Source organism: Corticium candelabrum, chromosome 1, assembly GCF_963422355.1.
Source record: "Corticium candelabrum chromosome 1, ooCorCand1.1, whole genome shotgun sequence".
Lineage (NCBI taxonomy): Eukaryota > Metazoa > Porifera > Homoscleromorpha > Homosclerophorida > Plakinidae > Corticium > Corticium candelabrum.
In genome coordinates this window covers 8,804,649-8,831,522 of record NC_085085.1, presented here as the reverse complement: position 1 = coordinate 8,831,522, position 26,874 = coordinate 8,804,649, and the positions used below count along the sequence as shown (strand labels likewise).

Genomic DNA, 26,874 nt, shown 5'->3' with positions numbered 1-26,874 from the left:
TCTTACTGCAATGGGCGCTCATCGCGGCAATACAAATATGAACTATACTTGAGGCCCGGAAATCCGGGCCTCGGGTAATGACTACTAGTAGGCCACATGTTACTACAATACAGCTACCATGGAAATTAGTCAAATTATATGCATGAGAGTACCGATTAACTTGCTACCTTAACAATTGACCACAACCCATATCAGATATAACCATAGCAGCTAAATCAACTACAAGTCCAACCCACGTGTTGAACAAACACACAAACACAAAGCTGAATCTGCAATATTGACTCCGTTCTTGTGTTACATGACTTGGTAGAATAGGCAGCAATTAATTTAGATTGCTAATCAAAGCCATCTAGTATCTTTGACATCTGCATAGGCATGTGACCTAAACAGACAACAAAACAGAATGTAATTAACTGATACACACATTTCTGCTGCAGTCTTGTCATTCAGGTTGATATCAGAGCGTATGGTTTGTATACTCTATTATAGACTATATATATTCTAAGTGTCTGGTTGTTTTGACACAACTGATTCATTCACAACATTGTATTCACAGCAGGCCACAAAGGCCCAACACGTAGTTCCAATCACTAGAAAAAGGCTATAATTGCATGCTCTTTTGACTTCAAGCATGGATCTACAATGGTTCAATGCTTACCGTCTTTCACTTGATGGCCTTCATCTTCTTCTTCTCCAACTGTATTGGCATCACCAGTAAATTCATAACTGCCTTGGCCAGTTTGTCGTAACTGTTGGTAGGCAATTTCTAACTGACCATATTTCCTACAAAGTAACATTTAAGGTAACATAATACAGTACATAGAAAGATGATACACAACTCAAATTCAGACTTTCCTTTTCTGTCCTGAGTTGTACTACTGAATAAATGGTAAGTCATGATATTCCCTAAATAGTGATATCAGTGTGCAAGAGACTGTGCACACTGATTTCACATTTAAGAACACCAAATGGTCTCCTTGGGCTGTTCATTGTGTATCTGTCTAGCTACTGTATATTTGTGTTGAGTTACATGCGTATCCACCAGCACATCTGCCAAATCATCAGTAGATTGTCAGTCTGCATGCTTGTTTGGGTGACCATATCTTTCTATCTACTTGTCTGCACATAATGCCTGATCACCATCCATCACCAGCCAGTCTGCCTACCACCTATCTCTACATATTTCTTAGTCTCCGGACTGTCTGTGTATCTACAACTACAGTGGTATAATCATGAGCCTCCAGCATGTAGTATATACATCCCAGAACTTGTATTGTGCTAGTTCAGTCATTGACCGGCATTTAGGACTAGCCAGTCATTCTTGAAATAGATCGACTTAAGTTAACAGTGAGACCGGCTGAGAGCGTGCTATAGGGACACAGTTACTTGTGACATCTGGCGACGAGGATGGCGGCAGTATTCGGACAAATAGCGGAGTATGACGAATCAAAGGAGGAATGACCACTTTACACAGAAAGATTAGAACAATACTTTGCAGTGAATGGCGTAGACGATGCTGATAGACAAAGAGCTATTCTATTAAGCGTGATTGGAGCTCGCACGTATCGAACTCTACGAAGTTTAGTGGCTCCGTTGAAGCCTAAAGAGAAGTCAGTCAATGAAATACTACAGACACTGACAGAACATTTCGACCCGAAGCCATCAGTAATAATACAACAATTTAGATTTAACAGTTGATCGCGTCAGGAAGGTGAGTCGGTCGCTAAATTCACGGCAGAACTGCAGCGACTCAGTAAACATGCGAATTCGGGGCGGTGCTTAGTGATATGCTACGAGACAGACTAGTCGTAGAAATAATGACTGACCGTATCCAGCGACGGCTGTTGACGGAAAAACAGCTGACATTCAAGAGGGTGTATGAATTAGCGATTGCACAAAAAACAGCTGAAAAGGATACCCCAGAATTAAAGCAGAAAAAAGCAATGAGTACACCTGGCAACCCAAAACGAGAGTCCGTACACGAGTTACAGAAGCAACGAATACCCAAGGCAGGTAACAGACGAACTGACAAGATATTCGAGTGTTGTTATCACTGTGGTAAACAGGGACATAAACAGTTCGAGTGCTGGTTCAAGGATGTCAAATGTTTTGGTTGCAGCAAAATTGTGCATGCAAAGGCTGTTTGTCGCACAGTGAAAAACATGGCTCAGAAAGAAGACAGTGGTAGAGGTACATACTAAATCGGCTATGAGGAGGGGCAGTCAGATAAAAATGAGGATGAGGAGGTGAGTGGATCAGTGGCAATATTCACGTGTTGCACAAATGAAAGAAGAAGCCTATGAAGACAACGTTGACTGAACAAGGACAGCCACTTGAGATGGAAATAGACACGGGAGCGAGTGTCAGTATTGTGAGCAAAACAACATGGAAGTCAGTCTGGAAGAAAGGTGAAGCACCATTGAAGGATACAAAGAAGACGCTGAAGACATATACTGGAGAACCGGTACCTGTACGTGGGAAGTTGAAAGTGTGGGCAGACACTCCGGATGGACGCCGACTGTCCCTTCCGCTTGTGGTAGTGGCAGGCTCTGGCCCGAGTTTATTAGGAAGAGACTGGATTCGACAAGTACAAATTGATTGGGGAAGAGTTCATCTTTTGTATGCAAACCCTCACCAAGGAAAAGTGGAAAGGTTATTGTTATTACACAGTGAAGTATTCAGTGGGAAGTTAGGCAGATTGCAAGGTGCGGAAGTGAAATTACCAGTGACAGAAACGTCGAGACCCAAGTTTTACCGACCAAGACAAGTACCGTATGCTTTGAGAGAGAAGATAGAGGAAGAATTGTTCGACCTCACAAAAGCTGGAATTATTGAGCCAATTCACTATTCGGAGTAGGTGGCTCCCATAGTTCCAGTATTGAAAAACAATGGAAAGGTCAGAATCTGAGGAGACTATCGGTTGACAGTGAATCAAGTGTTGACATGCGATACTTATTCGATTTCACGCATTGAAGACTTGTTTGCTCGAATAGCAGGAGGACAGCAGTTTACAAACCTGGATTTGGATAGAGCATATCAACAGCTTGTACTTGATGAGGAATCACGTAAGAATGTAGTCATCAATACTCACCAGGGATTATTTCAGTATAATAGACTACCGTTTGGTGTTTCATAGGCTCCCAGTATCTTTCAAAGGACGATGGAAACTCTGTCGCAAGCAATTCCAGGAGTAGTGGTCTACTTAGATGACATATTAATAACAGGAAAAAACGAACAAAAGCAATTTGTCTTGACATATTAATAACAGAAGCACTCAGACCACAAAATGTGACAGAATTAAAAGCATACCTAGGATTGCTATCTTATTATGGTAAATTCTTACAGAATTTGTCAACAGTTCTAGCTCCACTACATAGATTGTTACAAAAAGAAGTAAAGTGGAACTGGTCACGTGAACAAGAACAAGCTTATCGTCAATCAAACAACTGTTAGTGTCAGCCAAAGTATTAGCACATTTCAATCCACAGCAAGAGTCCATCGTAACTTGTGATGCTTCGTCGTACGATTTAGGTGCTGTATCGGCTCAAAGAGAAAAGGACAGAAAAGAACATCCAGTTGCATTTGCATGGAGAACATTGACGAAAGCGGAGAGGAATTACGCACAGGTGGAAAGAAAAACATTGGCAGTAATTTTTGGTCTACACAGATTTCACCAATATCTGTTCGGTAGAGAGTTTGTGCTAGTCTCAGACCATAAACCACTAGTAGGATTGTTGGGGGGGAATACGCCTCTTTCGCCAGTGGCATCAGCAAGAATTCATCGATGGGCCATGATCCTATCAGGTTAGAGTTATAAGTTGCGATACAAACCATGCCGGGACATCAGTAACGCAGATGCCTACAGTCGATTACCCTTACAACTATTGTCGACAACTGAGGAAGAACAACCAGAGACAATTCAATTTTTACAGCAACTGGAATCGTCACCAGTATTGGCAAGAGATGTTAGAAGCTGGACAGAACAAGACAAAATACTGTCTAGGGTACAATATTATGTTCATCATGGTTGGCCCAATAAACCACTAATTGAAGCGTTGACTAGCTCCTTACTGGCGAAGAGCAAGTGAATTATCTATAGAAGAGAGAAACGTATTATGGGGGTACAGGGTGATTGTACCACCACAAGGGCAACAACGAATTTGGAGGAGTTACATGCTGGTCATCCTGGTGTGGCACGGATGAAAGGCTTAGCCAGAACAATAGTCTGGTGGCCCAGACTGGATGGGGACATCAAACGCAGGGTCCAAGGTTGTTTTAGTTGTCAAGAAACAAGGAATGAACCACCCAAAGCTCCATTGCATCCCTGGTCTTGGCCTCATCAGCCGTGGATGAGGGTGCACGTGGACGAGGGTGCACGTGGACTACGCTGGACACTTGTTAGGAAATATGTTTCTTGTACTCACTGCAGCACACTCAAAGTGGATTGAAGTAAAACCTGTAGAATCAGCAACGACGAAAACTACAGTGGAAAAGTTAAGAAATTTTCTCAACTCGTGGAATTCCTGAAAAACTGGTATCAGACAATGGGGCAGTATTCAAGAGTTTACCAATTTTGTAAAATCAAATGGAATAGACCACATTAAAAACAGCACTGTAACATCAGCCAAGTAATGGGCTGTCGGAAAGAGCAGTACAAGTATCGAAGATTTGACCGTCCCTAGCAAAACAAGGAACCTTGACATATTGCTTGACACAAGTGTTGTTCACCTACCGGATTACACCACATTCCACGACAGGAATATCATCTGCGGACTTATTAATGGGTCGCAAATTACGGTCACGTTTAGATTTGTTACACCACAACTTGGAGCAAACGGTACACAAAAAGCAATGGCAACAGAAACATTTCTACAAGGGTAACCAGAATAGTATTACGTGTGCAATTACAACAGAGGTTGTCCTTGGGTAGCTGGTGTAGTTCAGTCCAAAACAGGCCCCCTATCATACACTATCAAACTGGAGGATGGGAGGGTAGTCAAACAACATTTGGGTCAGATTCGGAAAACCTTACAATCAGAAAGACATGAAAGAGGTGCACCAGAAGACCTACTGGTGGAACCAATACATCCACTGGATAAACGATGTTCAAGAGCAATGGTACCAGTATCGCCGGGAGAACCCCAAGAGTGGGATGTCGCACCAGACTTACCAGAACAGCAACAAGATGGAGTTGACAAACAAATAGAACAGGACGCGATGGTACCATTGCCAGAGATTAGCACAGGACCAGAAGACTTAGAGACATGGGTGGAACCAACTAGAGCATCAAATCTAGGTGCCAACAAAGGAGTGACTCCAGTCCGCCGTTCCAGCAGAAGGAGAAAGGCACCAGACAGACTGAATTCTTAGTAGATTAGACTACTGTATTGTACTGCATACCTCTTAATTGTTAATATCAGTCACATAGTCGGAGGAGGAGAGAAAGATGTAGTATATACATCCGGGAACTTGTATTGTGTTAGTTCAGTCATTAACCCGCATTTAGGACTAACTAGTCATTCTTGAAATAGATCGAATTAAGTTAACAGTAAGACCGGCTGAGCACATGCTATAGAGACGCAGTTACTTGTGACAGTTACCACCTTGCTTCAAGAAACTAGTCACACTACTACAGCTAGCTGTTGCATGCAGCACGTCACTATAGCTGTCAAGTGCATATTTCACAACACAATCCGGTCAGATTTCCTAATCCATTATTTATCTGATCCGTATTGAAGGCATTAGACAAAATCAATCAATTGAAAGTCAGCCTGCTCTGTGGCTGGACATTTGCTTGCATCCGTACTTACATACAGCATAACAAACAGTCAATTGGGAGACATTATATTATAGCTTGTTGGAGTATGCTCCTAGTCAAGAAATTCTGCAAAGTTTCCCATGACTAGGGCTCATAGCTCTCAAATAAAGTGGCTGGCTTACTACTGACTACATATACGTGTAGGATATGAAAATAAACACACACAGGACAAAATCATGAGAATATAGTAACATTGTCAGAACATGACAACCACTAGACCATTTCAATTACCTCCGATAGATGTATAAAAAGAGAACAAGAAGACCAACCAATACCAAAGCTGCAACTCCAACTCCAACTCCAACACCTACAACCATCTTTTGATTGCCCTGCTTCTCTAGAAGAAGTGTAACAGATCAGACCTCACTCTAAGAGCAATACCAGAAGCAGTGCATCTAACTATTGATATCCAGTATAGTTGCTTGCCCAAGTGCAAGTTCCTTCAAATCACCATTCACGGTCAATGACAGTAGTGTACCAGAGGCATAATTTGACAGCTTTTGTGCTATCTTCACAACAATAACAAAATTATACAATCACTTAATGTTCTAAACAGCTATCCTCTTACAGACTCGGCCACTTTGACATCATCTGCACTGTTAGATTGTGGCAAGACTATGACTTCGATGGCATCATCATCGACGAGTAATGTTACCAACAGCTGACTGGGATTTACACCCAAACTCTGAGTAACATCAAAAGTAAGCCAAACGTGGCATCCATACAAAGGCAAGTTGTACTACCTTAGCAAACTCATTGCGGACTGCTGTTGTCCAACCAGCAACTACATCGTTTGTAGCATTGGCAAGATACAATTCATGCAGTCCATACACATCAACCACTTTCACCTTCTTTGTAGGAGCTGCAGAGCAATGAACACAATAAAACTGCCAGTTACAGACACAAAATGCAGTCAAGCCCTGTTAGATATCTTAGTTAGCATTCCAAACACTTTCAACCGATAACTCAGTAAGTGTACAGTGCAGACATAATCACAGGCAAGCAAAGCAACGTGAGAAGATACTAAACACACATCTGTCTAATTAGACTATTAGATGTGACACAGATGAAGGACAGACTGAATTTACAAAGAAATGTGAAAATACCACTGATGAAACATCATTGTACTAATGCAGTCAACCACCAAGCATAGTAGGTCCATACAAAAGTAATAAGCTAAACAGCACGATGACCAAATATCTCACCTACAACTGTAAGTTGTATGCTCGATTCTTTTCCTAGAGTATATGAGTTTGCGTTCCGACAGAAAACAGTCATCGTTCGCGGTCCCAAATCATCAGTAACATATGAGTGGCGAATTACTGCTCCAACAATGAGGAAGTCATCATATTTACCACCCGTATCCCATGAACAGTCCAAAATTCCCTCATAGTCAACAACAGACACATTGGAAAGTGCCTTCACCTGAGCCTTGGCAGTCACATTAAAGCTATACTCGTGGTTTACGGCAAGTACAGTACTAGGAGCATGTATTTTGACTGATACAAGAGTTTCACTTTCAACTGATACATTGAATTTCTTAATGAATGGCTTAACACGTGGAAGTGAGTTGTTGAGACTAACACTTGCTGCAAATTCACCTCCTTGGCGATATCTGTAGGTCAGTACTGGAACTGCTGTCATCACAGGGTCTCTTCCTTCTCCCATATCCCATAGGTAGTGAATGGTACCATAGATTTTGGAAGAATCAGGAATCACAGAAAATGAAGCATTCTCATTTTCAACTATTTTCTGTGGTTTGTGTATCTTAGCTGACGTTACTTGATCTAAGAATAAATGAGGTGGTTATTACTTGACAGAAGAAAATTACACATACAAATGAGAAAAGAACACAAAGGCTACATTCTATCATCTCTCCAGTCTTTGAGATACAGCCATATCAGTCTACCTATGATAATTGATAATTTAATCTATGCCATATGCACACAAGCAAACTATAAAGTTATATCAACAGTGTTACTGTGTATGTCAGATACATTCTCTAAAATACCGTGGCTGTGCAAATGTACTTACGTACGTTACTGGGCATGTGTCCACAGATGGTGGACAGTAGAATGCTTATTAGATATAAAGGTTAGCTGTGATATTAACAAGGTTTACCCTGACAAATAAGCAGACGTGTGGCCTAACAGCAGTGTTGCTCCTTGGTCTTTATCAAAACCTCACATAGCATTTGGATGACATAATGACATGGAAAGTGTTGGCCGTCAGTTTCTAAATTTCAGTCAAAAAGAGGCATACCTTCTTGGTAGTTGTATAACACTCAGTGGTGCATCTGGGAACCACTGGATCTCCTGTCCTTTCTAATTATTGCATATATGGGCAAAGTAGATAAGCATTTGACAACAAAAGAGAGTAAGTCCGGGCTTCCACTACCTTTACACACTTTAACATCATACAGCTACAGGTTCATGTTCTGTCATTTCTGAGTTGTCACTATGCATGGTGGAAATGTACACATGCATGCAGGCACGCACGCACACACGCACACACACGCACACACACACACACACACACACACACACACACACACACACACACACACATGCACACACGCACGCACATGCACGCACACACATGCACGTACACATGCATGCACGTACACACACATGCACAAACACGTGCACGCACACACAATCGGCATAGCCCTTGATCATTGCCGTGTGACAGTGTGTTTATTAGAGTCTAAGAAATATTTGACACAAGAGACTGATTGCAACAAAGAAATATTGTTAGATACAAGATATTTCACTTCATTATAATGACACATTTTGCTTACCATATATGCTGACATAGGTTGTTGTTGACACAGAAGCAAAACCAGTGTCAGCTGTCACTGCAACCTCATATGGCAATTGTTGTGAATGACTGTACACGTGAGTAACCAAGTGTGACTGTGAGAAGCTTGTCACATCAATTCTTGTCCCATCCCCAAATGTCCACTTATACACAGTGGACTCTTTAGTAGATCCAACATTTTGATTCAAAGTAAAAGTGACTGTTTTACCAGAAGCTGCACGATCAGGGAAGGCTGTTACTGATAAACCCCCTGGACCTAACCAAAGCAAATTCGTTACATAATGAAATACAAATTAATTTTCTTTATCATAATAAGTATTAGATTCTCAGACTAACAAAGCAATATAGACACAAGAAATGAACAAGGCTACAAGCAAGCAACAAATGACATAGTACATACGTGTGTGTGTGTGTGTGTGTGTGTGTGTGTGTGTGTGTGTGTGTGTGTGTGTGTACATTTCAGATGTCATGGACCATCACAGACATCATAGTGGAGTGGCTTGGTTATGTACGCCGAATAGACGAAAGACGACTATCAAAGAAGTTATGTTTGGGGGCACTGAAGAAGACCCAACCTTGTGATTGAGTGCATAAGGGTAGAGTGCTCGTGAAGCAAGACTTGAAATTGATAGGTACCAAAAACAGACGGTACCTGGCTTGCCACAACAGAAAAGATGGGTCAATCCTTGCCAAGAAGGAGTTGACAAGGTAGCTACAAGCTATAAGTAAGATCGCCTGTGCAAGAATGCGCCATGTTAACAAGCAATTTACGTATACTTATACAAATGTGGGAGAGTCTTTCAACAAACAGGTGTGACCTGAAACAGCATCACGTTTCTGCCACACAAAAACAAACTGGAGATTTGCCAATAGCCCAGAATCACAATCGAAGGCTAGAGCCATTACTGTTAGTATGGCAGGGAATAATTTACTTAAATTGTTTAATTAATAGCAACTTGTGTGATGCATCTCTCAAGTTAATTAGCAACCGCAAATGTTGATTAGTAATCTCACAAGAAGTTCTATTATAACAGTCCACATCCTTGGTTTACTTCTGCCCAGTTGAAACATGGACCGGCATGTCAAATTTGAAAACAAGAGAAGAACACCCAGCCACTTGAGAAAGCAAGTGAAAAAGTTCCCAATGATATAGCCATACTCAGGAAGTCTCTGAACAGCAGTGCCAACTAATAAAGCAGCTGCATGGTTTCTGGCCCATGCACACATCTACAGCCAAGCGTGCTGTTACATTCACACTTGCTGTCATGTATCCAGCCAGTTAGGTCACAACATAGGAAACTCACACAAGTAAGACACGTAAGACACATAAGACGTAGCCTTGAATCAAACTCGTGAGTGTGGAAAAAACATGGCCATGGATTTTGACCACAATCCTATGTGTATAAAAGCTGCACGTGTCACTGCACATGTCACAGTTCTGCAACACATTTGGGAAAGTAAATCAAAGGCAACAAATTTTGGCTTCCAAACTGCATGCAAACCCAGATAAATTATACCCTGCTATAAATGACTTCAAGGTACGTATGTATGAATGCATTTATAAAACAGTTCTTCTTGTTGGTAATTCATTACATTAAATGTGAACTTCAAAGACATGAAATGAATTCCTGCGTCCAACCAATACAAAGCCAGCTTTGTGTTCTGACAAACTCCTAACAGAAAACAATCAGCATTTCCTCTGTACTGTTCAAATTGACAAAGGGTGTTTGCAGTGTGTTTATGATCTTACACAATAAGCAATAAACTGTTTAGACCTTAATTTTCCAGTACCAAAACTACACCTATATTGTTATTACATTTTTATTATTACATTTACATCGTACACATATAAATGGTGCAAGATACAGTAAAAGAGAAAAACGAGAGAAAAAGAGAAAAAAAGAAAATAGACATACAGATAAGTCCCATCAATCTCTTGAAAAAGTCTCTCAATACCAATTCTACTTTTACCGTATTCAAACTGCTATATATATGTCAAATCCGCCACCTCATGCCTTGCATGCGATAAGGATGTTTCAAAATGCACTAATGTCCTGAGCTATTGGACTTCTTGACAAAATTCTCGTGTATCTTTGACAATAATGTAACTCCCATTCCCCAAAAGACAAAAAAGGAGACTGCAGTGAGTTGTTCAGAAGAGACAAAATATACACAATAACCTCACTGCTAGATTGAAGAAGAGAAGACAGGAATTGTACTTGCGCTTCTGTATCATCTCAGGTAGAGGCAAGATAGTGTTGACGTCACATCCTCTATTAACATTACAAATTCTCCTTATAGCATCGTTCCAGGCGACTTGTACTTTTCAAAGTTGACTGTCAGAGCAACACCACAACTGACTTCCACAAAACACAGATGCAAAGCTTGCAGGGAACGACATAAAACTACCGGAGTAGCTCCCTTAATATGATGGTAGACCAAATTAAATAACGACAAACACCTTTTCATTTCAGACTCAATAGGCAGTGACTTCCCCACATCATAGCACCGAATATGACCCAGATGTTTCCAGCTTCCAACAAACTCCAATTTCTTACCGTCGAGACACAGCTTGGGTAGAGACAATGATGTCATCAATGATGCTCTGCTTGAGACAAAGCATACACACTTTGTTTTTGATGGATAGAAAAGCAATTAACGGTCAACAGCAAATGAAGAGCATAGGTCACGCAATCTTTCTAATCCATGAGAAGAGCCTGATAGAAGACAATTCATCAGTATACGCTTACTGCACCCACGTTGCCTTTGCCGATTTCATACCCATATCCTGACTTATTAATTTGTACCAGTAGGTCGTCAACATAAACCAAGAATAGGAATGGTGAGAGAACACCACCTTGTCTTATACCATTAGACACAGAAAATGGGTTAGATAGGACTTTTCTTCACCTAACTCTGGCTTTCAAATTTCTGTACCAGTATTCCAGGAGACGCAAAATGACAGGATTGAGACCTAGATCTATCAGGATATCAAACAACTTACCATGACTAATTCTGTCAAAGACTTTGGACACATCCATAAAACAAGCAAATACGGGAGATCCCCTTTTGTTGAAAAAATCCACAGTCTCTTGAATCAGAAATGTACTATGATTCGGCTTACAGCCAAACTGATGATTACTAGTTTGCAAACTCTGCTTAGTCTGCAAACTTTGCTTAGTCTGCAAACTTTGCTTAGTCTGTAAACTTTGCTTGCACATGACAGCTAATACAAGCTCCAAGACCTTGCTTATAGGTGAGGACAGTGTGATCTCTACATATCAGATCTGCTTGCAAGTTTGTCTTTCACTAGAGGGACTATAATTCCCTCTGACAATGAGTTGGGAGATAACCATTTCAACATACTCGTGAAAAGATTCGCAAGGTGAGCAATCACACAGCCAGGAGCATTTATCAGATGCTCTTTGTTTCCTTTCAAAGAAAGATCTGCCTTTCTACCATCTCAGCATCTATCACAAATTCGAAGTCAGATGGTATCACCCTATGTGTTTATTTGAGTGGCCCATTCTCAATTGTGACAGACATATCATATACCTCAGTGAAGTCATGTCTCCATCACAGCTCTACAATGTCATTTTCATTGGATAATCCGTTAATGAATGTAGCTTGTGACAGTCTCAATGATTTCATCTTCTGAACTGTCTTCCAAAACTGTGAACCAAAGCCATTTAACATATGCCACGCTAGAGCATCCATACATATCTTGTTAGCGTCCCTTTTTAGTCTTCTTACTGCATACTTGAATTGCCTCTTATCACTCTTCATCAAGTCATACTCAAGACCAGTGGTTGGTCTTCCAACATGGACCCAACAATTGATCTAAATATTGCTTCCAGCAATGTTTGGCTTAGAGGAGCACTTCACCGATTGACGCAGGTGCAGTAGAGGTTAACGTATGCTAAGGCCTTGGGCTGCGGACCGAACGCTTGCTGTGTTGCGCAGCGCATTATTTTGGTCTTGCTTTCCGAGGCCATAGAGTACACAAGAGACGGGTCTCAACTCTCTGAAAGTGAAAGAGAACAAGTTATAGTTCATAAGCAAACTCAGTCGTTCGTCTGCTGTAGACGGATCGTCTTGAACGACTTGCGATCAGTCGGTCTTTCGCACTTTCCTCCGTGTTTCTTTCGACGAATGGAGTCCACAATACAGTACAAAAGGGCTTGTGCGACGCAAAAAACACACGGAAACGTGCATCACCGCACATAATCATGACACAAAGTGTCTTCATTCTATAGCCAAACTATCGTTGTATGTGTGCTTTTCGCCATTGATTGAAGGTGAGTCAGTCATGCGAAAGCAAGTTTTACTTTCGCCTAAGCAAATATCAAAGTCTACACGAAGCAGTAAAACGAAACTCACACCTAGTGGACATTATTTGAAGAAACGTCTCATACAATTTTTTTGCGTTATCATAACGCTCAGCTATCTAGTTTGCTCTGAGATAGTGCCAAACTTCCCAACTTGAAAATAGACCAGAAACGATTAGTGACCGAGGGCGGAGTCAAGAGTTAATGCGCATGCGTCAATCAGTGAAGTGCTCCTTTATCATACAAGCATGAGTCTACTATTTTCAGTCAGACAAGAAACATAAATGTCATAATACATACATATCATAACAGATCATCATAAAGACCACTACTAAGACACAAAGTGTTATGCATCAATACTATGCAATGCTACATTACAAAAATGTTGTTCAAATATAATTTTATAGTTACAAAGTCTTGCACAGTTGTTAGCCCGAAATCAAAACTTAACACCCTTCTAGATTTGTGGCCCTTGGATAGACTGCTTTCTATATCCACAAAGCTGTTCTTCTAGACACTGACCGCCTTGTTGCTGGCTATTGTGCTGGCAATTGTTGCATTTAATTAAGAGCACAAGCAACATGCACATTTCACCACAAACAACAGATCCTACGCACATAAACCCTCAACTGCGTGCCAGTTTCTAATAAACCACAGAACAGCCTTAACTCTCAATCTGCTAAGCTCACTTAAGCTCGCTGCATGGTTGCCAAAACCAATTTGTTCAGTAGCTAGTTCATTCCAAACCTTACAATCTAGTTGAAACTGTTCAATGCACTTCAAAGCCATACAGAACCTCAAACTGAAACTGACATTTGTAAACATAAGACTTAAAAGTGCCCAATTCTGAGTTGGCATATCATAAGTCAGAGCTCTAGCAAGATCTGACCTAATTCCAAACCACTGCTGGCACAAACACAAAGTCTTCCAGAGTAGCTTACAAAAGCACAGCTTTACAACTGAAGACACAACTTGATTACAAGCAGCTCCTCACTTTCACTATTACATTAAACCATTTCTGCTTACACTTTATGTTATGTATGTATGTACCTAGTTATATGTATGTACTGAAAAACATAAACATAGGCCAACACACAAACAAACACAATGACTAAGATCAAGTCTACAAAATGACAAAGAGCTGCATATACGATAAGCATAAAGTAAAACAATCTTTTAAAATTGTTAACAAAATTCAACATACCACTCACTACCTTTACTTCATATTCCTTCTTCAACTCAGGAGCACTCAGGAACAAGTTGTAGATTTCAACAGTTGCATGATACACACCAGCTTTCTTATACATGTGAGAAAACACAGGATGATAAGTCAGCTGTGCTACACTGTTATCACCAGGATCCCATCGATACTGTACATTTCCATATGACTGATTACGACTTGTATCAAATTGAACAGTAAACGTTGATGTAACATTCTCCACAATAAGTTTTGGTGGTGAAACTGTAGCGTTCACAATCTTGTCTGCAAAAAATAGCACAATGCCAAGTACCTCATGGCTAATCATTGCAAACTAACAGCATCCAACAGCAAGGACATAACTGTAAGTTGAACAAAAAACATGTAGAAAACATAAAATGGCTTCATACAAGAAAATCACTGCTGACAATAAACAAAACCTGAGACTATTATTCAGGAATTTCTAAATTTCAGCACAAGCAAAGCATGCACATTAAACTGCACAACAGCATTTAATTTCCTAAAGCTATTCACTAATAAACTTGCCGAAAAATTGTTACTATTGAAGACTAAAACTATAACAAAGAATGACCAAAGCAATCAAACAAATACATAATCTGTCACTTACCGTACACAAAAATAGGTTTAAATGCTGACAGTTGTCCTCCAGTGTTCTGAGCCACTATAGTTACCAGGTATGGAGTTTTCCTTGACTTTGAGAATGTATGTGTGATAACGTGAGAGTTTGTAAATCCAATGGAAGAATTGAAAGTCGTATCATCAAATGACCATACATATTTAGTGTAAAGAACTCCACCCTGAACAGAAGAGAAATGCAAATTAATCGTACTCTTGTACCTATACTATATACTGAACAGTAACTGTCAACTAATTTAGAACATGTACATTCGCCAATCAACTAAATTAATGACAACCAACAAACCATAATCAACAAACCATAATCAACAAACCATAAATCAACAAACCACAAGAGCAAAGATTTGTGGCAGTAAAATATAACAGTACTATAAACTTGTGAGCCAATCTTAGTATGTCACATACATGTACTGCATATACACTTCTTTTCCAAATTAGTTACACTTTTATTGTACAAACATTATCTCAGGATTCTCACTAAGATTTTTGAGGTAATATGTGGCACAGTTGTAATTAATACAGTCTCACTTCTGATTAACTATTAATTAAGGAATGCTTCATATAGAGACGAAAGAACAGCAAGTCTTTTAGACACAGCAATTTCCAAGAGTGGTACATCAAATTACAACTGAAATTCTTCCTGCAATACTGAGTTACCCCTCGTTATAAATTGTCCGCTAGTGTTTCCAGAGAGCAGTAAATTCATGTTGAGCACACTGCAACTGAGGTGTAGCAAACCCCCTGTGGTTGCGTTATTAGCTGTCTCGTCCCAGGCATGTTACTGAGTATCCCATTCAATGTACAACAAATCAGTTGCCCGGGAGCCTGGGACAACCAGAAATATGTCTGGGCAACTGAAACGACAAACTATGGTTGCCCAGGAACAACTAGCTGACAGTTACCCTACCTATCAGCTTGACTTTTCCTTCCTGAGTAAGGATGCCCTCATTGGTTAGTAAATTTAATTATAGAGAAGTCTACCATTTTGCACCTACTGATCAAGTGCCAGATTCCGCATGAACTGTAGTGTCAATGAGGCACTACGTTGTGCCATTTATGCTTGTGCCTGCTTGCGTGTAACCTAGAAGTACCTAAAACTGAAATTTGCAAGTAAGCATCCTATCTTTATCCGGGTTACTCTAAAAATCATTTGCCTGTCTGTGTCCAAGGAGATGGAAACTGCCAGTTTAGAGCCTCAAGTCTGCTTCTCACAGGTTGTCTGTCTGTCTGTCTGTCTGTCTGTCTGTCTGTCTGTCTGTCTGTCTGTCAATGGTAGTATATTTTAGCTTTTACAATGAAACGCAAACTACTGATTGCTATAGTGTTCTCAAAGTCTGTCTGTTTGACTGTGTGTCTGTGTGTCTGTCTGTCTGTCGATACATATATTTCTTTAATATACAAGACATTATTACAGTCTACAATACGCTAAAAATCAGCAGGTTCTAAGACAAATTGGACACAAATGGTCCCTATAGCTAAGACTAAGAGTCAAACAGCTGACAATAAGTTAACAGAGTTACTAATGGTACCAACTGAGTCAGCACTATACTGGACTCTGTTCATCTTCTGTAGTAGCAGTTACACTCTTGCATTGCATTGCTCCATCACAATTGAGATTGAGTCGTCCAGTAATTTTTACACTCGTCTTGTCTGCACTCAGTTGTCTGCATGTCTGCCTGCCTGCCTGTCTGTCTGTCTGTCAATGTATTTTTGATACATCAAAGTTAAGACATCAATGCTAAAGCATGTGATAAAATGTAAAAGATTTACGTGCACTGTCTGTCTGTCTGTCTGTCTGTCCGTCTGTCTGTTTGTTAGCTGTATTTTGCACATATATTTTCATAAATCAACTATAGCACCATAGCAATAGCGATCATGGATTTAGTGTATGGGCAACCAGAGTAATGACAGGGCAACTAAAAATTTCACGTATGGTTGCCCGGGAACAACTCCAAGATGAGATAATTTGTCGTACACTGCCATTCAGGCATATCAAGCCAACATCCCAAATTATGACAAACCTTTCTCCTGTGTGTACTTACACAGTCATGTATGTACCTTTTGCTAATGCCAGTCATTGGTCCTAACATGAGAAGAGCTGGCCCACATGCACATTCATATGGTCATAAATGCCAAAAGGGACCCGATGAAATTCAAAGCCATGAAGCCAAAACTCATTCAACTATTGTTCTAAAAAGGTTGAACTTGGTTTCTGTGCAGCGTTTCATGCCGATTGAGCTAGCAATTTCAGAATTTTTTGTCTTACATGCAAACGCACACACACGCGTGCACGTGCGCGCGCGCGCGCGCGCACACACACACACACACACACACACACACACACCACACCACACCACACCACACCACACCACACAGAACACCTGTTTATAGAGAAATATAGAACTTCAATACAAATGAAGAAGCACTATAGTGCTAAACCCTTAGCTGCTAGCTACTACCGTAGTAAGTGTACTGTACAAGAATGCAAATACGTCGTAAGATACAAGGTCACGTGGACATCACTAGACACCACATGCCAAGACATGTCTAATTAGCTAAACAGCTTGTGTTGTGTTGTTGACATAGCAACACTAATAATTTGTGCATCATTGCAACACTTAGATAACTGGCAGCATCTGCTCTTGTGACAATGAGTGCATCAAGTCGGTTGTATGTAGGTCATGTGATGGCTGGTGTTACTGTACCCTAAGCGCTTCCATGCCTCAGGTAATAAGACATCTCGGATGCAGTTAAACATGCTGACATTCCAGAACTTCCCTTACCCACTCAAATGACATTTTCCACCACACTGGCTCTACTCCAAGTTAGGCACTAGTTTGTATACTATGAAATTATTAATTTAACATCAATTGTTTAGCTACTCGGTTAAGATCCTGCAAACATTAACATAAAGCACCACTCCTGTACATGCTCCATATTAATGTTGACAGCAAGAGATAATGTCAGCTCATGTTCTGTCAAACTTAATTCTGTAAACCGACAATTTTGGAGGTAGATTTAATTTGGCAATTGGTGATTGACAAAAGAATGGTCAAAACTAAAATTGTCAATATTTTCGAACACCCCATTGCTCATGCACATATTTGTTGTCTCCAATGGCACTGTACAGGTATTCAGCAAAAGAACAGCCTTCACTTCAAATTTCAAGGTACAAAGTACCTCTAACCTCTTTCAGGAAGATCTGAGCAGTGCCTGCTGTAAGAAATGGTCAATGAAATACCGTATAAGATAAAATATTGGTGGGGAATTCCTTTTGACAGATTAGTGGATTTTTCAGCAACCGCCAATATAAAATCCGCCATTACTTTGGCTACCAGGTATGTTGACGTCATCACCCACGTGGATCAGATATCTAAATGGCAATGTGGTGGTACCTCATGCAGATGAGGACACAGTATGGTATGGTAACCCCTTCTTGCCGTCTGTTGTCCTCGGTACCTTGCCTAGTGAGGAGGTTAAACATAGAAATGAGGTTGTGAAGGTACAGTACCGATGACCTTCGAACACGAGCAGCCTGCAGGAGAAGTCATGCGTGTTATGTTCTTTGCTCTGACACAGCAATTCTTCATCAATAGAGTTGTTGTATGGAGACCAGCAAGCAAGCTAGGAAAATGTGATGGCCACAAAAACAGCTGCCAATGGCAAACTCCTCCATCATGACGCGGCCACTATTTAGCCTTGCCCCAGACGCAGTGTGGATTGCAGCCCAGGATGCACTGCCATCACTCTGTCGCCCCAGACGCAGTGTGGATTGCAACCCCTGGATCCACTGCCATCACTGTGTGGATTGCAGCCCTGGATGTGCTGCCATCGCTGTGTAGAATTGCAGCTCCGGATGCACTGCATCACTGTGTGTAGTGATGGCAACACATCCGAGGCTGCAATTCACACTGCGCCTGGGACGAGGCTAACCACTATTGGGTGGGAAATATCACGTCCAACCATCAAAATAAAATCCACCAATATACCCTTGCCGTCAATTTCATAACAAACCACCAAACTAAATTCCTGCCAATGTTTCATCGTATAAGGTAGTACACTTTCATTGCAAGGAAGGCATGCAAGTTGCAAATAAGCTCCTTGGGATGTATGCAGCAATTTTGGTTCCATGCTTCATTGGCACAGCATATCGATAATGGCCATTACCAGTCTATTCGTTACAAATAAGTTAGCTCTTCACCCATGGAGAAGCTGCAAATGTCCCAGAAAATAACACTAAATAATGACTATGAATACAAAATACCATGGACTCCCACTTAGTTAAGCTGCATCCGTTTCCACATGTGAGTGCAATACCTAACTTGAAATGCCATACCTACATTGACAAACTCGTACTGTGTATCACCAAAATCAATATTCACCAAATTTAAAAATAGAAATCTTGGACAATTTAGCCAAAACTTCACAGTCTATGACATATAAGCTGATTGACCTCACAGACATTACACTTACTGATGCCTGAGAGAGACTAAACGTAACAACCTGATGAGGAGCTACAACAGAGACATCAGAAGAGATAACCAAGCCTCCGGGAGCTAACAATGCACACATAATTAACTCACACAAGTGCAAGCTGCAACACCAGAAGGTACCTACGATCAATAGGACAGTGCACTGTTTGGTACATAAATAGTAGCTCTTGACCACCTTGACATAAATCACCAGCTACTTTTCGATACCTAAGAAGATTAACATACTGTCATCAACCAATAGCAGCATCTAATTAGTCATAATTATACCCTCTAGTTATATTGTACACTTCTCCTTCAGGACACACAGCTGGAGGGCCTTGAGTTGGTGTTCCCTTTGATGGCTGGCAAACACCATCCAACTCATCACGCCGATCATAACCAAAATCACTAAACCACAACAGCAAGTTACCAATAAGTTCTATCAAACAGAGCATACGGTGTACAAGAGCTACTAGCCCCTAAAACTACCATTCAAAGTCTTCTTCAGCACATCCACACACAGAACTGCTAATTGGAGTTTCATAGTCATAACCATTATAGCAACACTTATAAGACTTTCTTCTTTTGTATACAAGTCTCTCGCCTAACAAACACCGACGTCCAATTCTCTAAAAACACATAGAATTACAAACTAGTTGCACTACAACAAGATGCAGCATATTACTGGTTACCTCATCAGTTGGAATCCACTTGTAGTAGTCAGATGGTGTACAAGGAACTGATGCAATACTGCTGAAGTCTAATTGTCCAACAAGCCATTCAACCCATCCTTTCTCAAACCCAAATACACTACATAACAACACCAACAATAAGCCTTTACAGCCTGAGTCACTCCATACCAAACATCTTTACAATATAATAGATTCTATTAATTAAAGTAGACAGTAAATTCGTCTGAGTTTCAATAAAGTAGATATAAAATATAAAAGTTTATATGTATGTACAAGCATTTTAAAACTCATCATTTGCTCAGTTTCACTATATGTCTTCTATCAGTTCTATGTCTTCTATGTCTTGACCTCTTGTACAAAGTACCTACATGCATGGTGTGTGTGTGTGTGTGTGTGTGTGTGTGTGTGTGTGTGTGTGTGTGTGTGTGTGTGTGTGTGTGTGTGTGTGTGTGTGTGTGTGTGTGTGTGTGTGTATACATTAATAAAACCCAAGTATTGATGGACTATTCGGACTGATCACTACAGAAGATAGTAAGTGATTTATGTTCGTAAATTATTTAAAATTGATAACATTTACAAAATTAAATAGCTGAGAAAAGTCTGTAGCTTAGTTTACTGTATCATCCAGCAATCTGTAACAAATTCACTTGCTGCTGAGTCACAACAGCTTAGTTTACTAGTATTCTACATGTATGTGCTGTGCTACAATGTTACTGAGCCGTAGACAATCTTTTGGGCAACCTAGATGACAAAATGGCTACATATCTACGACTTGGTAGACACCTCTCTCTCTCTGATAAACCTATCTTTTTCTCTCTCTCTCTCTGATAAACCTATCTTTTTAAGATCTACACGCACTGAGACTGGTATAGCAACACTGGAAGGCTTGGGGGGCTTTACAGGACTGCTTACTGTCTCAATTACAGTACTTTAATAATAACTGTTATGAACCAGAGGTTACATAATTAGATAAAAAAAAAGAAGAGTTTCTCCAAGTATATGCTGGTGGTCTACCAATGAGTCACACAAACCTTATTGTTAATGAACGTTCTCCGGGCTCCGTGAGCAGACCAATTACATAAATTGATTTATCCATGGAAATCGATTTCCAGGTTGTGCCCTCATCACAAGAATGTCTATTACAATCCAAGGAAGCAACACAATTATCAGCTACAAAGCAATTAATTAATCAAAACCAGAAACATGCAAAAACACGAAACGTTTGTACATTGCTCATACACACCCAACTGTACCAACAACAAGGAATTCTATACTGATTGTCAACCAAATGCATTATTAACATACAGTACGAAATGACATGCTATAGTCTAGATTTCAAACATTTTCCAATACTATGTGTACAAAATCAGTCAAAACATTATCAACAGAGTTATTTCGCAACTCAATACATCACATTAACAACTTACTTGACTTGGTCGGTTATGCGATAGTTACGAAGGGCTGATGCCAAAACAGCTCCATGATCAGCAAATGAAGCAATATAGTATGCATCAAAAACCTATGTAGATATTCATGAATTTTGCAATGAAACACAAACATAATAATCATAAATATCCAGCACTATTTCTGACCACGAGCCATCACTCATAAAAAAGACTGCTCTTCTTGTGAATAGCATTCTCTTCCACAAATGATGATACATGGCCAGTCAGACTAACCCAATGCCACGTTAGACCATCATCCCTTGAGATGAAACTGCCTTGATTCCTACTTGTCTTTGACCGTCCCACATTCCCTACAAATATTGGCAAAATATAGCTAAACTAAAACAGGCCAACAGAAATTTCTAAAGTTACATTCACAAACTCAAATATTAAACAATAGAATTAGACAACACTATCAACTTTAAAATTTCCTGTACTCTAGTCAAAATACGCTAATTTCATAAATTTGTCTAGCAACTCTAAAGTACTTTCTATCCAATGTTCACTGGAACTATTTTGTATTTATTTATCAGATCTAGCATGAACAGTAAGGTTGCGTGCCAATAAATAGCCTGGAAGGATGTCAGTCATGCTCTTTGGCACACGAGCTTACTATAAAAATAGAAATGTAACTTTCAATTGATTCCAATATTCACACATTGCAACTGTCCTGCAGTTCAACATATCTACTATTATTGTTTGCGTACATTAATAAAAATGAAAGTCAGACAGCACAGCTGTGTTCTATTCTATCTGAATCTTCTTCCATAGTGATCTGGTAGACTACACTGTAACACTTACAAACCAAATGAAACACCTGACTCAATATGCTTAATTAAAGTCAGCTTAGCATATGAGACACATACAGTACGGTAGATTTGTCAGCTGGCATACTTTCTATCAATGTTTAGCTCACTAAAAAGGTATCATCGTCAACAGAGAAACCTATACTTAGAGACATCTTTCTTAGGCCTGATAAAAATTATTAACTTATACAATGTGACAAGTGCCAGACATAACTATTCTCTTTGCAACGATTTCGATTGTATGTACAGACTCTGTGGCGACCAGAAACTGAGAGATTCAACAACTAAAAGGTAGAACACTGCATCAACTTGTGTCACATCATCTTGTTTTGGGTCTTTTTCTCTCAACGACATCTCCTGCATACCTGGGCTTGGTTGGTGGCAGCTATGAAACGAATTGTGGAAGTAGAGTCAAAAAAGCTGGGGAGTCATCATATAGCACTACTGTAACACAAACGACAAGTAAATAAATTCAAAGTATAACCAGTGTTCTTCCCAGGCATCTCAAGACGTGGCGGCCCGCCACGCTTTGGCTAAATTTTACAAGGACACGCCCATTCCCGCCATCCCTTGACTTATGCCCGCCACACCTTACTAAAATTTTTATCTATGTGCTAAGCAAGAAATGGGAGACCAGTGGTTTGGGTTCTTGTATGAATAGAACACCTGTTGTTGTTGTGGAAAGTCCAAAAGCAACGTCATAGAGATCGCTAAGTCCAAAATATACTTATGACGTTGTTTCAAATCCAATCAGATGTCATTTGGTGGCGTATTCGCCCACATTCCAATCTGTATATGAGTCACGCCCTCGGCAGCCGTTTGTGCCGTGGAGTCGTTATTGGTGCATTGAGAGAATACAAAGACGCAAGGCAAAGTACATCAATGGGTTGAATTGTGTTGTTGAAGTGATAGCCCAATTTCTCGTTCTTCTAGTGGCCTACGGAAGTCGATCTGGGAGGCGTTACCCTACACAGGATGTAAGACAATGCACTGATTACAGACGGCAAAATGCACTTGCACGGCATCGGCCAAAAGCCTAAGTTAGCGAAAGCATTGCTCAGGTTAGTGTAGACACGTTTGCAGTTTCGAAAAACTTTCAGATCTCGGCGAGCATGCCGATACGCTGCGCACGTGCACGTCTCTACCTAGCGTCGATAACGGCATGGAAAATTGTCACCGACTGCTTAGCGAACTTGTCCACCAGTGCTAAGTTACTAACTAAAGCTATTACAATCAATTTTGTGATTTGTATTGGCTTGGAATTATTGGGAGACGCAGGTCTCGACATGTATGCAGATTTTAGTGATAGCTTGTTTGTGTTGTACTCTGTCCACGCATAGAAATGTTGTACAGCTAACATTTTAGAGACCAAACACAAGCACCCTATGTTGCTCTAGCACTGCACCGCAAAGCCAGCAAATCTCACTCAGATGACCACGCCCACATTCAAAACAACCACGCCCACAAGTGCATTCCATTTAGCCACGCCTTTAAGACATTCTGGGGAGAACACTGATAACCATGCAATAATAAAACCGTAGAAGAAAACATTTGACTATACAGCTAATCATTATAAGCTACATGCCAATAACGCCAACAGCTAGTATAGATAACTGGAAGTGACTACCCTACTGCTCTTAATGTTTTTTAGCACAATCTTTTCAAAATTTTAGCTTTGCGAAATAATAGGATAACAGAAAAAATAATATTTTGGCCTTGAAAATTGTCGGCTGTCCGGCCTTTGGTTTTGTGTGTGTGCATGTCAAAAATGGCCGCTAGACAGAAGTGTGCAGCTCAAGATGCCAACTCGGTAAATAAGCAAGCAACTTCTTGTCTGAACTTCCGGCTTCCGGTTTCAAACTGAAATACCTTACAATTTCCCATGCGATATACCACTTCTGTGGAGAGTCAACTAGTAGAAAACTTTTGTTGCAGTATTAATTAATAATTAAATCAAAACACGACTAATATTGCACATCAAGATATTGAAAAAATTAGGATTCGCAAAAAAATTCTAAATTATTTTTGGAGTCTCGAAAAGAATTAGTCTCAAAAAACATTAGGAGCAGTAGGGTTTATAATTTAAGCAAGCATGGCTGATGACAAATTGTGTCATCCCCATTTTCTAGTTTGACCTTCTCAAAACAAAAGCACCAGTAGAGTAGGTCTTGTATAGCTGCATCTCTAAAATGACTACTGAAGATGGCAGAATACGTTACATCACACATTGTTATCATTGTTATACATTAAAGAACTGTGACACAAGTAAACAAGAAACGACACATCTACAATTATATGCCAACATGTATAGTTTAAGTTTCAACTCACCTTGAGCCCATATAATGCCAATAGTAGAATCTCGAGACAGCATACTATTCAGATCCAGTTGAAGAGAGCAATTTGGCTGATAAACCATCAATACATGCTGACATCTCTAAAGTCTATCGACATAGCAGCTACTGTACCTGATAGCAATGAATATCTATCCCTAAGTTGTCCACAGACGGTGCTGGAACAGTTACCCATTCACCTCCTTTGTCATAACTCACCTGCCAAACAACAACATACAAAATTAGAAAACAATAAACAAAAATGACATGCCTCACCAAAGTCCAAGGAGTGCGATCTTGCTGATGTTGATTAACAAAATATGTTCCCTTAATGCCACGGACCTACATATACTGCATATCAAAAGAAGTCAAATGATTCTGCTTTAATTAATTAGCTAATTGCAACAAACAAACAACACCCAAACTCCACGTCTGATCATTTTAGTAATACAGTACAATATCACATCTCTGAAGCATGGTAGAGCTGGTGTAAGACAACGTCATATGCTAACAACTTCTCTAAGTCTGTGGATACTATGCATATAGTATTTCATAATATTCCCTTGACATTAATAATCATTTAAACTCAAACTCAGTTGTCAAGCTTGGCCACTAATCTGATAGTCCAAATTTGCTGTTTACAACAATTTGGCAGCACAGATGGATTTAAAATAGTCCCACGGAAAAACAACCCAGGCTTTAAAAATAGGTCTTGACGAAAGAATCCTAATAACGCTAGTTACACATCCAAATTTGCCTCAGTCGTTGAACAAAAAATTATTGCTTTTAATTAACCTTGAAACCCGATTTCAAAGTCAACAATAAGGAGTGTCTTTCACATGACGCAAAGGAAAACGTTTACTGGTACATGGTAATTATGTAACCACTTCAACTTAGCAAGAGATCAAGCTTCTAGGCAGACGCAGCAATGTTGGCTGAAAGGCTACGGAAACTATAGTCATGATTCATGCACAAATCTCTTCTATAGACGGCAGAATTTAAGCTCTTGTGCATTCTACTGTACCTATAGACTCACTATGCTAGCAATGAAAGAGAATGCATGTTCACGAGAATGTCCACAAGTTATGGATGCAAGTCAACCGACATCGATCTAGTTTGTAGTCACATGTTCTTCTGCTTGCAATACGCATTTTGCATATACTTTACTTACGCTAGTAGTTCATTGCGTTGGGCGCATGGGTTGGGCATAGGAGCAAAGATCACTATCATAGCTGATGACATCCGTGCACTATTTTTGCTGATGCTTGGTAAAGATGGAGCTGCATGTCACCCTTTATGCATGAGCCAGAAGAGAAATACGCAAGTCTGACTCTAGTGAAGACGGTCAAGAATACAAATGAATGTCTGGTACACTTCCCACACTTACCACTAAACGCTTCCCATTAGTTTGGGGGAAGACACAACTTTCCTTGACTTCAATACTATAATAGTGATATCGTTTATTAGAAAGCAATCATTCTTAGTTCAACAACGGAAGCAAATATAAATGTAAAACTAATGCCATTCAAATTCTCTCGTCAAACGCTATTTTTAAAGCCTAGGTTGTTTTTTCTGTGGGACTGCCCCTTTAAGGATCTAAAAACCACCCTATTTCTCTGAATAAGTCCCCTACCCAATTAATTCCTCACCCAACTCCCTACCTTCCAGGCACCTTGAAATAGAATTCCCCCTCCCCAACAACTTCCTAGCATAATACTGTCACACCATAAAATTACTTGGTTAAGAAGTCCTTGCCTGAAATGGGTGTCTGTCTATTCAAAATGGGAGAGTATGTCAAATACTAAGTTTAGTAATGCTAATAAAGGCAGCTGAAAGCATGTATGCCAAAAGTAACAGCTCATAATGAGCAAAATAGAGATGATAGGCATCCTCTTACTGTATTTCCCCGCATTTAGCTGCATGCTGGTTTAGGCCGGGGATTACCAGGGTGAGAAAGAGAGGTGATTTGACCAACCTCCCTATAGACTGGACCCATAGATCTATGTTTCATCTGTTCTTACATATTGATTGAACTAACATAAATAAACACTAGGACGTATACTTTTTCATCTAGATGTAGTATATAATCAACCCTATAATGTTTGAATGTCTCTGTCCTCATTCTCCTCTTCTTCATCATCTTCTTCTCTTCCTTATCTGCCAGCCCTGTGTGTTCTTCTGCTTGTTCAAACCTAATTCTGTATGCACAGTGTGACTTTTGTTTGTTTCCACCGAGCTCGTCATACTTGCGTAGTACCGTTAGCTTTTTCGATTGTGTGTGATCTTCTGCCACACCATAATGATCCAT

General features: G+C 40.1%; 1 protein-coding gene across 1 annotated transcript; it reads right to left on the bottom strand.

Moving 5' to 3' along the window:
- Nucleotides 1-103: 103 nt before the first annotated feature.
- LOC134193663 (uncharacterized) lies at nt 104-26,874 on the bottom strand. The gene is made up of 22 exons (XM_062662536.1): nt 26,659-26,874; nt 24,843-24,908; nt 24,702-24,785; nt 24,565-24,640; nt 21,665-21,741; nt 21,413-21,504; nt 21,017-21,121; nt 19,986-20,103; nt 19,783-19,922; nt 19,582-19,701; nt 19,439-19,521; nt 19,295-19,377; nt 14,793-14,982; nt 14,171-14,449; nt 8,619-8,894; nt 7,024-7,605; nt 6,562-6,680; nt 6,387-6,503; nt 6,219-6,327; nt 6,050-6,155; nt 659-783; nt 104-382 (listed from the first exon to the last, which is right to left on the bottom strand). The coding sequence occupies exons 1-22, from the start codon at nt 26,872-26,874 to the stop codon at nt 336-338; spliced, it is 3,210 nt and encodes a 1,069-aa protein (XP_062518520.1). The 3' UTR covers nt 104-335.